The following is a 12231-nucleotide window of genomic DNA, read 5'->3' on the forward strand; positions in this document are numbered from 1 at the left end:
CCCACCCACCCATCCATCCATCCACCCACCCACCCATCTCTCCACCCATCTGGATATTGGATCAGGTTTACCATGTTAGAACGTGATCGTCACATGTAATATGCAGTTTGTTTTTGTCTTGAAACGTGTCCGGAGAGAACCGCAAACCAGGTGGCGGGGCAGATGCTCAGCTTTGTGCTCTCGAGGAGTTGTGTGTGTCAGTGATTCCAGGGTAGGATCGTGTTTGTGATCAGTCCCCTTCCTGGTGTCTGGCCCAGCCTCCCCCTCTCTGCCATGCTGGCTTCCCTCTAAGTTCTTTTTCTGATCTTCTGATTCTTGGAAGACTCAGCAGCCACTCCTTCTCCTGGGGTCATGCACTCAGAGAGGCTGGCCTTGTGACTGGGAAGGCTGTGCTGTGGGTCCTGCCTCGTCCCCTCCAAGCAACATGGCCAGTGTTCCAGGGGCCCCAACTTGCCACTGAAGTGTGTGAAACTGCTCAGGGACCCCTGCCTCCATGCACGGTTGCTCTGCCAGCTATCTGTGGGCAGCCCTACTTGGAAGGAGCAGGTACTGCAGACATGTGGCCCCAGTCCTGTGGAGGAGAGAGTGTGCAGAGTAGTCAGTGCTCAGAGTGAGCCTTCCTTTCCCCAAACCACAAATTCTAGCCCTGTGGGGACCACTTTGCCTGCCACCCCCACCCCTTAGGACCACTCTGCCGCATCATCTTGTGCTCTGTTGCTTCTCTCCTGGGTTACATTTTATCCCAGAAATAGCTCATGAACACATAGATGTTGAGATCGGAGCCACACAAGAAAGGACTGAGCACAACTTCCAAGCCCCTCTTGCTGCTGGAACGGGGCATCTTTCCCGTGCACTCTTGCCTTTTTTGTAAATGTGTGTGTGTGAGTTTCCTGTGGTTGCTGTGACAAATGGGCACAAACTTCGTAGCTTAAAATAATGCAGACGTGTAACCTTACAATTCTAGAGGTCAGAAGTCCGAAATCCGTCTCACTGGGCTAAAATTAAGGTGCCTGTCCTCAAGGCTGTGTTCCTTCTGGGGCTGCAGGGGAGAATGTCCCCTGCCACTTCCAGCTCCTGGGGGCTGCCATGTGCCACATTTTTAAGGGTGTATGCTGTTAGATTTGGTTAACCTCCCCCATCTGGGGCTAGAACATTAATTGCATCTGCACAGTACCATTTGCATGTTCCAGACACCGCGGAATAGACGTGCTGGGCCGCTCCCCTGCGTACCGTGGTGTGTGCATGCGTGTGTGCGCACTCAAGTACGCACACACGCATGCGTTTGTACGCGTGAGTACGCTTGAGTACGCTCAAGCCTTTTTTGCATACATGGGCTCACTGTGTACCCAAAAGTCCCTCTTTTCTATGGCGAAAGGTCTCAGAAATGTCTCGTGTCACTGCAGGAAATGCTCTCGTTCTCTTGTGCTTCTAGTTTGCCCTCCGCAAACACAGACTTTCAGGAATTTCCAGCTTCTTGTGCCATTAGTGGCTCCGCTTGTCCTCTCGACCTGTTTGCCCTGTCCCTGCCGGCCCTGATTTGGGCTCCGGGTGACTGGACGTGGCCCTGAGCTTGGGGGGTTCACAACCTTCAGCAAAGATCATTGATGTCCTTTAGCACTTTCTCTCCAAATCATCAGAAACATTTCACTCAGGCTTTGATGGGTCGAGCTGAACAGCAGACGAGTATGCATGCTCTTAATGCATCAGGTATAGACAGTTAAACCTCCCCTGAGGGACTTATTTTAGAGAGAGAGAAAGAGCACGTGCATGTGTGTGGGTAGAGCGGTAGGGGGAGAGGGAGAGAATCCTCTAGCTGACTCTGTGCCAAGCACAGAGCCCGATGCGGAGCTCAATCCCAGGACCCTGAGATCATGACCTGAGCTGAAACCAAGAATGGGACACTCAACCAGCTGAGCCCCCCAGGTGCCCCTAGATGTTTCTTAAAATGTTTTCAATATATTTTCTTCTCTGATATCAACTTTAGGTTTTCCACTCACTCCAGACATTTTTTATTTTGTGGTTGTGACTCTGTGTAATAAGGCGACAGGTGCTGAGCGTTTGTGCCTGCACGTCTGTCTCACTGGGGTGTTACACTCTAGTCTAGCAGGAAAGTAGGAGGAGACAGTGTCTCATGGTCTCGAGGATGAATGAGGACCTTCTCCATTTTATGATGTGTGCGTGCATAAGAGTGCATGTTGCTGATATGTGGCTTGTCACATCTCAGTGGATTGTCAAAAACTGTCACCTCCTTGTCCCACTTGCCCTGTCCCCATGCAGGCACAGCCTCCCCCACTGTCCGCATCTCGCACCCGAGTCATGCATCTGTTCCCGTGAATGAGCCCACACGGACATGTCGTCATCCCCCAGAGTCCGTCATTCACGGGAGGGTCCCTCTCGGGGCAGGCGTTCTGTGCGTTGGGACGGCTGCGTAAGGACGGGCATCCCCCGCTGCGGGGTCTTAGAGTCCTCTGCCCTCCCCGTCTGCTGTGCTCCGCCCATTCGTCTCTCCCCCCCACCCCACCCCCGCAACAAGGCCCGTCACCGGCCCCACCGCTGTGCCTTCGCCAGAGAGTCCTGTTGCTGGGGTCACACGGGCCGCAGCCTTCTCAGACCGCCTCCTGTCACTCTGACACGCACTCACGGCCCCCTGCGTCCCCTCATGGCGGGATGGCTCACGTCCTCTTCGCGCTGAACACCCTCCCACGGGCTGGAGGGACAGTTCCCGTGTCCGTCCACCCGCTGAAGGACCCCTGGGTGGCTTCCAAGGGTTGGCAGTTACACACGGAGCTGCTGCCGCCCTCGTGTGCAGGTTTCTGTGGGGACGTGTGTTCCCGTCCACCGTGGGGGGCCCTCAGGGAGTGTGATCGCCGGGTCGGATGGGAAGAGCAGGTTTCGTCTTGGGAGAAACCACCAAACCTCCTTCCGAGGTGGTGGCACCACCTGCTTTCCCAGCAGCGGTGACTGAGCGCTCCGGGCGCTCCCGTCCTCGCCAGACTGTGGCCGCTCTCGGAGGGGTGCAGCGGTGTCGCTGCTGTTTGAGTTTCATCTCCCCGGTGACCTGGGACGTGGGGCAGCTTTCCTGATTGGCCGTCTGTGTGTCTTCTCTGTTCGGGTCTTTTGTCTATTTCTAAAAGGTCGTTTGTTTCGTTGTTGAGTTTTCAGAGCTCTTTATATATTACAGGAAACTGTCCTTTATCAGAGATGTCATTGGTAAATTCTTCCTCCCAGGCTGCGGCTTGTCTTCGCACTCTCCTGACATGGTCTTCTGCAGAACACAAGTTTGACGTGTTAACAAAGTCCGGCTCACCCGTCCTCTCTTTCTCGGATTGTGTTTTTGGAGCTGTGTGTAAAAAGTCACCCCCTCTGCAGGGTCCCCCAGGATTTCTCCTGTGTTGTCTTCTCGAAGTTTGATCGTTTCGCATTCTGCATTGAGTCTGTGATCCACTGTGAGTGAATCGTCAAGAGCGTGAGGTCTGTGTCTAGGGTCACTTTTTGCGTGTGGACGTGCCGTTGTTCCCGCCCCACTTGCTGAAGACACGGATGGCCTCATGCCCTGGACAGCGTGTGTGTGGCTGTGTTTCTGGGCGCTCTGTACTGTCCCATCGCTCTCGTTGTCTGTTCCTTCTCCAATACCATAGTGTCTTGATCACTGTTGCTCCATGGTGACTCCTGAAGTTAGATGGTGTCGGTCCTCAACTTTGTTCTTCTCCAACTTTGTGTTGGCTCTTCTGGGTCTTTGCCTGTAACATAAGCTTCAGAATCAGTTCGTCAGTATCCACAGAAGAACTTGGTGGGATTTTGACTGGGACTGCCCTGGATCTGCAGACCAAGGTGGGAATGACTGACATTTTGACAACATTGAGTCTTTCTATCCATGAACATGGGCCATCCCTGCATTGTTTAGTTCTTTGATTTATTTCAGCAGAGTTTTGTAGTTTTCTTCATATAGGTATTGTATATGTATTTGTTATACCTATGTAATTCATTTGTGGGAATGTTAATATAAATTGTATTACATTTTTAATTTCAAATTTCACTTGTTTATTACTGGTATATAAGAAAGTGATTGAATTTTGTATATTAATCTTGTATCCTACTACCTTGCTACAATTGCTTATTAGTTTTGTTTTCTTTTTGTCAGTTGTTTTGGATTTGCTGCATAGATAGTCATGTCATCTACAAACAGACATTTTTATCTTTTCCTTTCCAATCTGTGCATTTTATTTCCTATTCTTGCCTCATTGCATTAGCGAGAATCTGGAGCACGATGTTGCAAAGGGGTGGTGAGAGACACCTGATCTTAGTGTGAAGGCTTCAGGTTTCTCACCACAAAGTGTGATATGAGCTGTGGGGCTGCTTTGCAGATACTCTTCATGCAGCAGAGGAAATTCTGTTTTATTCTTCGTTTACTGAGAGTTTTTACCATGCATGAGTGTTGGATTTTATCAAATGCTTTTTCTTTATCTACTGGTACGATTCTGTGATTCTTTCCAGCTGGTATTGATGACCAAAGTCATTGATCTTGAGTATTAAACCAGCCTCATGTACTTAGGGCAATTCCCCTTGGGCATGGCTGACTGGTTGCCGAAAGGGAAACTGTCTTCAACTAGGCAAGTGCCCTGATTCCTTTTTTTTTTTTTTTAAGATTTTATTTATTTATTTGACAGACAGAGATCACAAGCAGGCAGAGAGGCAGGCAGAGAGAGAGAGGACACAGGCTCCCCGCTGAGCAGAGAGCTTGATGCGGGGCTCGATCCCAGGACCCTAAGATCATGACCTGAGCCGAAGGCAGAGGCTTTAACCCACTGAGCCACCCAGGTGCCCCAGGTCCCCTGATTCCTTAATCTAGGTGAGTGTGGACCAACCAGAGGGGCTCCTGCTTGCCAGACATGTCACCCACTGTGTTTCCAGGAAGGTGTTCTTCTAAACTCTCCGAGAACGGCATGGGCATTTGCTTTTTGGAGACATCTTGGTTTCCTGCCCACCACAGCTGGGCCAAGGCCTTTTGAGCAGCAGCTTCCAGAAGGTCTGCGGGGAGGTGACCCCATCCTCCACTCACAGGGCCAGTAACTGGAGAAGGGACCCATGACTTCAGGGCCATGGCATTTAGAGGCTGACGGCCAGTGGGAACCATGAGGAATTTCACGGAGAGAAAGGAGCTGACTGGGCATCGCTGGGGTCCCTGGGCCTGCCTTGGCCCATGCTGTTGTCTGTCAGCCCAGGACATCAGTGGCTCTTGCGTTCTAAATTAATCTGGGAGACTTCTAGCTGCCTGGGAGGAAGGGCAGTGGTGGGCATATCTGTGTTTAACTTTGCAGACGGCGGAGTCAGGACAACAGGGCCACTGACCTGGAGGCTGGTGAGAGTCCGGCTTCCTGATCTTAGAGCATCTCCCTGACTGCACGCTGAGGCCCCATGAATGGCGAGATGAGGGGACGGTCCCAGCAGCTGCCATCTGGGCGGACAGCAGTGTCTGTCCTCGAGCATCAAGTAGCCACTGTCTCCCCGGAGCCTGTGGTCTTCCTGCGAGGCCCCCCTGCTCCCTAGCACCGAGGCCAGACTGCCGTTCCGACGAGACTGCGGTCTGCGCTGCGCTCGGCCACGCCCCACTTCCTGTCTGCGGGAGGGAGGGTCTCACCTGCCGGGGATGGGGAGCCCTGACCGGCCGGCGGTGCTGCCATGGCGGGAGGTCAGGGCCATGCCGGGCCGAGATGCCCAGCACGGTCCCACGTGGACCGCCCCTGGGGGGTACCCAAGGGCTTGTCCTCTTGTGGGTGGCTTCTGTCTTTGTCTGTGGTCCTCAAAGAGCTCTTTGCAAGACAGGGCTTGCCTTAAGAAGTTGGGGTTTGGCCTTGCCTCCCTCGGCTCTGACCTGGCCCGCTGCTCAGGGCCGGACGTCAGGTGCCCAGCACACACCCCCACACACACGTTCACACTCACTGCCACATTCAGTCGTTCACGCACAGGGTCACGGGCGCGCTCACCGCCTTGCTCAGGATGCCCACTGGCCAGCAGCCCCTTCCCGGAAGAGCATCCCCCGCCCAGCCTCGGGTAATTCTCACCTTGGAGAATGACCGCACCCAGGCTGCGGCTGGGGTCTTCAGGGAAAAGCCTTTGGGTTGGCGCCTTTGGCTGGACTGTGGCCCCAAAGTCCCGGCTACAGCCGGTAAAGCGTGCATATGGGAAATCCCTCAAGTGTGGGTCTGTCCTTGAACTGCTATTTGCCCCCACGGCTCTCCCCCTCCCTGTGTGCCGCAGTGACTGCGCTCCCCGGACAGAGAGGTGGGCCCTGCCCTCTGGCCCCGGCACCTGACCCTCCCGGCCCGAGACCGTCAGGCTGCTGGTGGCCCCTGCCTGCCCAGGGAGCGTTCTCCGGGCTTCACCTGAAAGGCTCCGGCAGGTCCCGGTCAAGTCAGGCCCTGCTGGGGCCCAGGACCGGCATCATGGAGATCATGGCCCATGTCCCCACCACAGCAGCCTTTGGTCTCACCTGGAAGGACAAGAGATGAGGGGAACACTGGGCCCATGGCCGTGTCCCCAGCCTAGACTCGAGCTGCTTCCATGTGGTGGGAGGGCATGGGGGAGGAAGGCAGACCGTGGGCTCCTGAGAGAGCGAACCAGTGGGGGCTGGGACTCCCAGGGGCATTTGAGAGGAAGGTATGAGCGTCTGTTGGTGAAGGAACCCCAGGTCTCCCTGTGGCTCGTCAGCCACTTGGCCCCCTGCAGGTCAGGGCTGTGGCAGCCCCACATGGACACGGGGGGAGGGGACACCGAGGAAGCCCCTGACAGAGCTGGGGCAGCTGGGTGGCTTCCCTGTATTCCAGGGGTGACACAGGCCCGGAACCCCAGGACTGGCTCATGCCAGGACAGAGCTTCCCAGAGACAGCCCCTGGTCTGGTCTCCTGCCCCGGGGGTTGAGTGTGCGGGCGGGTCAGTAACGGAGATCAGAGTGCCGGGAGCTGCGGGGCCTTCGGGTTTCTCTCCTTCATGTGACTGACGTTGGCAAGGCGGGCGCCCCGGGCACCCTCACTGGGGCTGGAGCCCGGTTCCCGCTGGCTGAGGATGGGGGCGTGGGTCATGGGGTGGTGGGAGTGCAGGCCCTGGCCCCCGCGGCAGGCTGGGGCTCTGACAGGGTCGCCGCGCCCCGCACAACCTTGCCCCCTCCAGCCCCTGGTGGGACGGTTCCTGTCGCGTCCTCCAGGGGCCCGTGAGCCCACTGAGGGAATGGAGCCGTGATGTGTGGACCGTGTGGTGCCTGGAGAAGCAGGGCAGGTGCCAGGCGGGTGGGGAGCCCCTCGTGACTCAGTGTCCCCTGGCACAGCGCCTGCCCGGTTACCCCCAGGCACACCCTCACGGGGGGTCTCTCTCTTCTTTGCAGAAACTCTGGGCGCGGAGGTGAGGCTCCTGCAGCTGCTCGGAGAGCCCCCGCCCCAGCAGGTGACCCAGGTGGAGGACCCCGACGTGGGGCCGGCCTTCGTCTTCGGCCCGGATGCCAACAGCGGCCAGGCCGCCCGCTACCACTTCCCCGGCCGGTTCTTCCGCGACTTCTCGCTGCACTTCCACGTCCGGCCCGCCACCGAGGACGCGGGGGTGCTGTTCGCCGTGACGGACGCGGCGCAGGCGGTGGTCTCCGTGGGCGTGAAGCTGTCGGGCGTGCGCGACGGGCACCAGCAGATCCAGCTGCTGTACACGGAGCCGGGGGCCGCGCGGACCCACACGGCCGCCAGCTTCCGCCTGCCCGCCTTCACCGGCCAGTGGACGCGCTTTGCCCTCAGTGTGGACGGCGCGACCGCGGCGCTGTTCGTGGACTGCGAGTTGTTCCAGCGGGTGCCATTGGCGCGCTCCCCGCGGGGCCTGGAGCTGGAGCCCGGCGCTGGCCTCTTCGTGGCCCAGGCCGGAGGAGCGGACCCTGATAAGTTCCAGGTAACCCTATGGCCACCGTCCTCGGGGGGGAACCTGCCCTGGGGGCAGGGGTCTGTCCAGACACGGGGACCAGGACGATAGCAGCCTCCTGCCTTGGGCCGCCGTCCCCCAGAGCGGGCCACCCCTGGGGCAGAGCTATCTGCCCTGCAGGGGTCCGAAGCCCTGGGGGTCCCGGCTCTGTCAGGCTCCCGCATGTCCCCCTCCTGGTGCTCTCACCCCTTTGATCCCCCCGCTCAGGAGGCCCCTGGGAACCACTTTCCTCCCTGGACACCCATCCCGCCACGCCAGAGCCCCCCCTCTGTGTGTGGTGCCTGCAGTGACCCTGGGGCCCCACTGGCTGAGGGGGTCTGCGTGCAGACCCACGGGACTCGTGCACGCCTAAAACGGGGAGTTTCAAGACGGTAACAGCAGAGCGTAGCACTGAGCCTGGGCCAGGCCGGCGGTTCCCGTCACCCTGTCAACCCTGCTGACCGTCCTCATTTTCACCATCCCGGGTGTCCGCGGCTCGGTTTCAGGGCAGCAAGGGCAGAAGTGCCCCAGGGACCCTGGCTGGCCGCTGTCCCCACCTGTCCTCAGGGAGGCCCCTGTCCCCTCTGCCTGGCCTGGACCTTCCCAGAGCCCGGGTGGGGAGTCTTTCTCCCGGCACTCAGCCTCCCACCCTCCGCAGGCGCTGATTCACGAGCCCCAACCCTGCCCTGAGAGCCCCCCGCGGCTGGGACGCCCCTGCGCCCCGGCCAGACAGGGTCCCTGTGTGTGCCTAGCGGGGCGGGGTCCCCAGGACAGAAGGCTAATTATTGCCTAGACAAAGGCTGCCTGACAGACGTTGTTCTAAGTCCTGGTGACTCGGGGTCTGGAAGCTGACCTTTCACCTCTGACGGGAACTCCTAACCCTGGGGTCTGGGGCCGGCAGGACTTTGACGCCAACCTGGGCCTCTTTGTGTTTTCGTTTTGATCCTCAAACATGATTAACGGGAAGAAAGGCAGACAGGGCCGTCCCGGCGAGGGAGGGACTGTGTTCATGGGGGGTGTCCCACAGACGTAGATGGGAAAGCACCCCAGATGGTCCCTGCGTCTGTCTTTCTGTCCTTCTTTCTTTCTTTCTTTTTTTTTAAAGATTTGTTTATTTGAGAGAAAGGGCACAAGTCAGGGAGGAGTGCAGGGACGGGGGCAGGGAGCCCGGTGCAGAGCTCGAGCCCAGGACCTCCCCGGGGTCATGACCGCCCGGTCCCCAAGTCCGTAACAGTTCAGCAGAAAGGCTGCCTGTGTGCTGATGGGGACAGCGTCACCCATGTCATGGCGTGCCACAGGCCACCGCTCTCGTGGACAAGGACGCCCGGCCGTATCAGGGCTGAGCCGTACCAGGGCTCTGTGTCACGCACACAGAACACAGCCGCCCGTCAAAACAGGCACACGGAGTCTGGGTGTTTTACCGTGCATGTCTTGGTTGTTCGTGTAGACAGACTAATTTTTCCACGTGATTTTTGGCTGTCTGAATTTCTTCTTTTGTGTCTGGTCTTTTTATGTTCTTTGCATTTTTGTTTTGATGGGTTCGTCCGTTTTTTATTGATTTATACAAGCTCTTTATATATGAAAGAAACTTGTCCTTCGGTTTGTCCACTGTAAATTTTATCTCCCAAATTGCCTTTTGCCTTTTTGTCATGTCACTTTTATGCTTAAACCATGGAGATATTGAATGTGTTTATGTGGAACACGTCCATGGCGGTGACATGGTCCCAAGCCTCTGAGGTAGGGAAGACAGGAACGCAGCGAGGTGTGGGCTCCCCGCCGGCACTGGGTGGCGGCTTGGCTTCCAGCGGACTTCACTTGGGCCGGGTCCGCCGCAGCCCAGCACGGTCTCGCTGCTCGCAGCCCTGCAGGCTGGAGGCCTCGGGAATTTCCCGTGTGGGTGTTCGATCCGGTTCCAGCCGGCCGCTGGGAGGGGCTTGGAGGGCGGATGGCTTCAGCGCTTTCCAGACTTTCTGAATCGAGGTTCCCGGGGAAGAGTCCCTCCCGTCATGTGACTTGTCAGATTTGGCAGAAGCAAGCGTGGGGCTCCGGGAGGAAGCTGGGCGTCCCCTCCAGCCCTCCCGGCCGCCGGCCCCACAGAGCCTTCATTGTTCCTCTCAGGCCACAGACTCCGGTTTGTTCTTGGGTCAAGAGCGGGACGGAGCGTCTGCGGGGACATCACGCCCCGACCCCGTTACTGCGGCACTTTGCGCAGAGCCGTTTCCAGCCCGTGCTCGGGGCCGGGGGCCTTTGTGGTATTTTTGACTATGTCACGAGCTCTGGGGCCACGTGTCCCTGGCCGGACTCTCCCGCTCGCCATGGGTTCGCGTTTCCCCGCGGACGCTTCCTGGCGGCTCTCGGACCCGGGTCCCACAGACAACCCGCCCGGGCGGTGGCACCTCGTGCCCGATGGTCCCTTACTCTGTTCGATGGCGACCCCATGGCCATGGCGACGTTCCTCGGCCGTGTGGGCTGCGTGAGAGAAGAAAGCCGTGCCCAGTCCCCCGGAGCTGGGGGGTCGCCCGCCAGCCATAGGCAGGCTGGAGGCCGGAGATGGCACGGAGCAGGGCGGGGACACGTCATCAGGGTTAGGGGTCCCCCAGCCCAGCGCCAGCCTGCCGCTCCAGACCGAGGGGGAGTGGGGCGCCGACACCTGGGCCGACAAGCTCTCTCACCCCCTTTTATGCAACTGAAGTGACCACGAGGTTCGAGGCCGAGGCATTCCTGCCAGTCCCTGCCTTCGCCGAGGGAGAGATGGGTGGAGGTCGTCTGTGATGGGACAACTTGCCCGGACGTGACCCGGCAAGAAGGGACCACGAGGAAATCAGATGCTCTCGTGCCAATAGTCAAGGCTTGACATGAGCAGGGGCAGAAGCCAGTGGCGCAAGGAGTGCGGGGAGACGGGGTTGGGGGGCCATCACAGCTGTGGCTGCCGTAGGGAACAAGGGACGAGGCCGACCTGGGGCTGGGCCAGCGGAGGATGGCACAGCCGAGTGCGGGCAGGGGTGAGTCGGCCCGGGAATGCCACAGGCCATGTCCCCCACGCAGCGTGTCCCGCCCCGCACTCAGCCCGGACACAGCCCTTCCTGGGTCAGACGCTGCCCGGAGAACTCTGTGGCCCCAGGAGTTGGGGTCCCCGGGAGGCGCCCCGCACCGGTGACCTCAGACCCTCTCGCCCAGCACGGAGCTCTCGTCACATCCACAGCCACGCTGCGTGGCCCCGGCGTGGCAGCACAGGACGTAGTTCAAACAGCCTTTGTTGACCAAGTGCGGCGCCTCCAGATTTCACAACAGTCGCTTCTGTCCCGTATTTGCAGCGGGTCTTGTGATGCTTGCACAACTCACATCTTCCCCGCTAAATGTGTCCCTGGGGAGCTGCGCACCCCAGGCCCGCACGCCCCGCTCGCCTTTGGCACCGGCCTCCTGGGGAGACTCTCAGCGCCTGCGCTGGTGCTGGGCCTGCTCTGTGGGAAGCCTGGAGCCTCGAGGGACAGGGTCGGGGGAGACTGTCATGGCGGAATGTCTGCCCCGACCCCACCTGCCGGGAGCGCCCGTGCCCTCCCCTCATCACAGCCGCCCCGAGGGGCCAACGCACTGCCCCTGGAGAGCACGACCTTCTAGGATTTAACGTCTGCCCCGTGTCGTCCTTGTGTCTTCAGACTTGGCGACCCACGTCACCTGGGCCACTCTATCCTCCCGCAGCGAGCAGGACACTGCTGCCAGCCCTGGCGTTTGTGAGCCCAGGATGGCCTGTGTTTCCTGCGTCCAGCGGTGCCTCCGGGAGCCTGGATGTTGGAGGGCACCTGTGTGTGCCTGCCCTGCTCCTGGGCTGCGCACACGTACTCATGGGCGCGTGCACACACGCACACTCGTCACACGTGTGCTCTCGCCGCACTCACGCTCACATGCGCGCTCGTTCATACGTGAACACGTGTTCGCACATAACCCGTCCACACAACGCTCTCACGCACATGCTCACACACCGCTCCCGTGCAGCGTGGCTGCCCTCCGTGGTGGCTGGAGCGTCCCAGAACTTGAAGGACGGTCTCCCGTCTCTCAACACCCCAAGCACGGTCCACAGCCGACTCCCCCGCCATGGCGTGGCCTGTCTTCCCTCGTCCTGGAGCCCCAGCCCTGGCAGGGGCCTGTCTGCAGCCCCTCCCCGTGCCGCCTCTCCTTCACCCTTCAGTGCGTCACGGGGGCTCGGGCCGGCCCCTGGAGGACGCCCGCTGTGGGTCATGGGGGCTCGGGCCGGCCCCTGGAGGACGCCCGCTGTGGGTCATGGGGGCTCGGGCCGGCCCC

General features: G+C 59.3%; 1 protein-coding gene across 1 annotated transcript in view; it reads left to right on the forward strand.

The window, feature by feature from the left end:
* Positions 1–12231, forward strand: part of LOC111155716 (collagen type XVIII alpha 1 chain) — an 84551-nt gene that overhangs the window by 42188 nt on the left and 30132 nt on the right. Inside the window, 1 exon segment of the mRNA XM_022516045.1 lies at positions 7379–7923. Coding sequence (XP_022371753.1) covers positions 7379–7923 — 545 coding nt within the window.

This window comes from Enhydra lutris, unplaced genomic scaffold (genome assembly GCF_002288905.1).
Source record: "Enhydra lutris kenyoni isolate GAN:26980312 unplaced genomic scaffold, ASM228890v2 scaffoldscaffold43, whole genome shotgun sequence".
Lineage (NCBI taxonomy): Eukaryota > Metazoa > Chordata > Mammalia > Carnivora > Mustelidae > Enhydra > Enhydra lutris.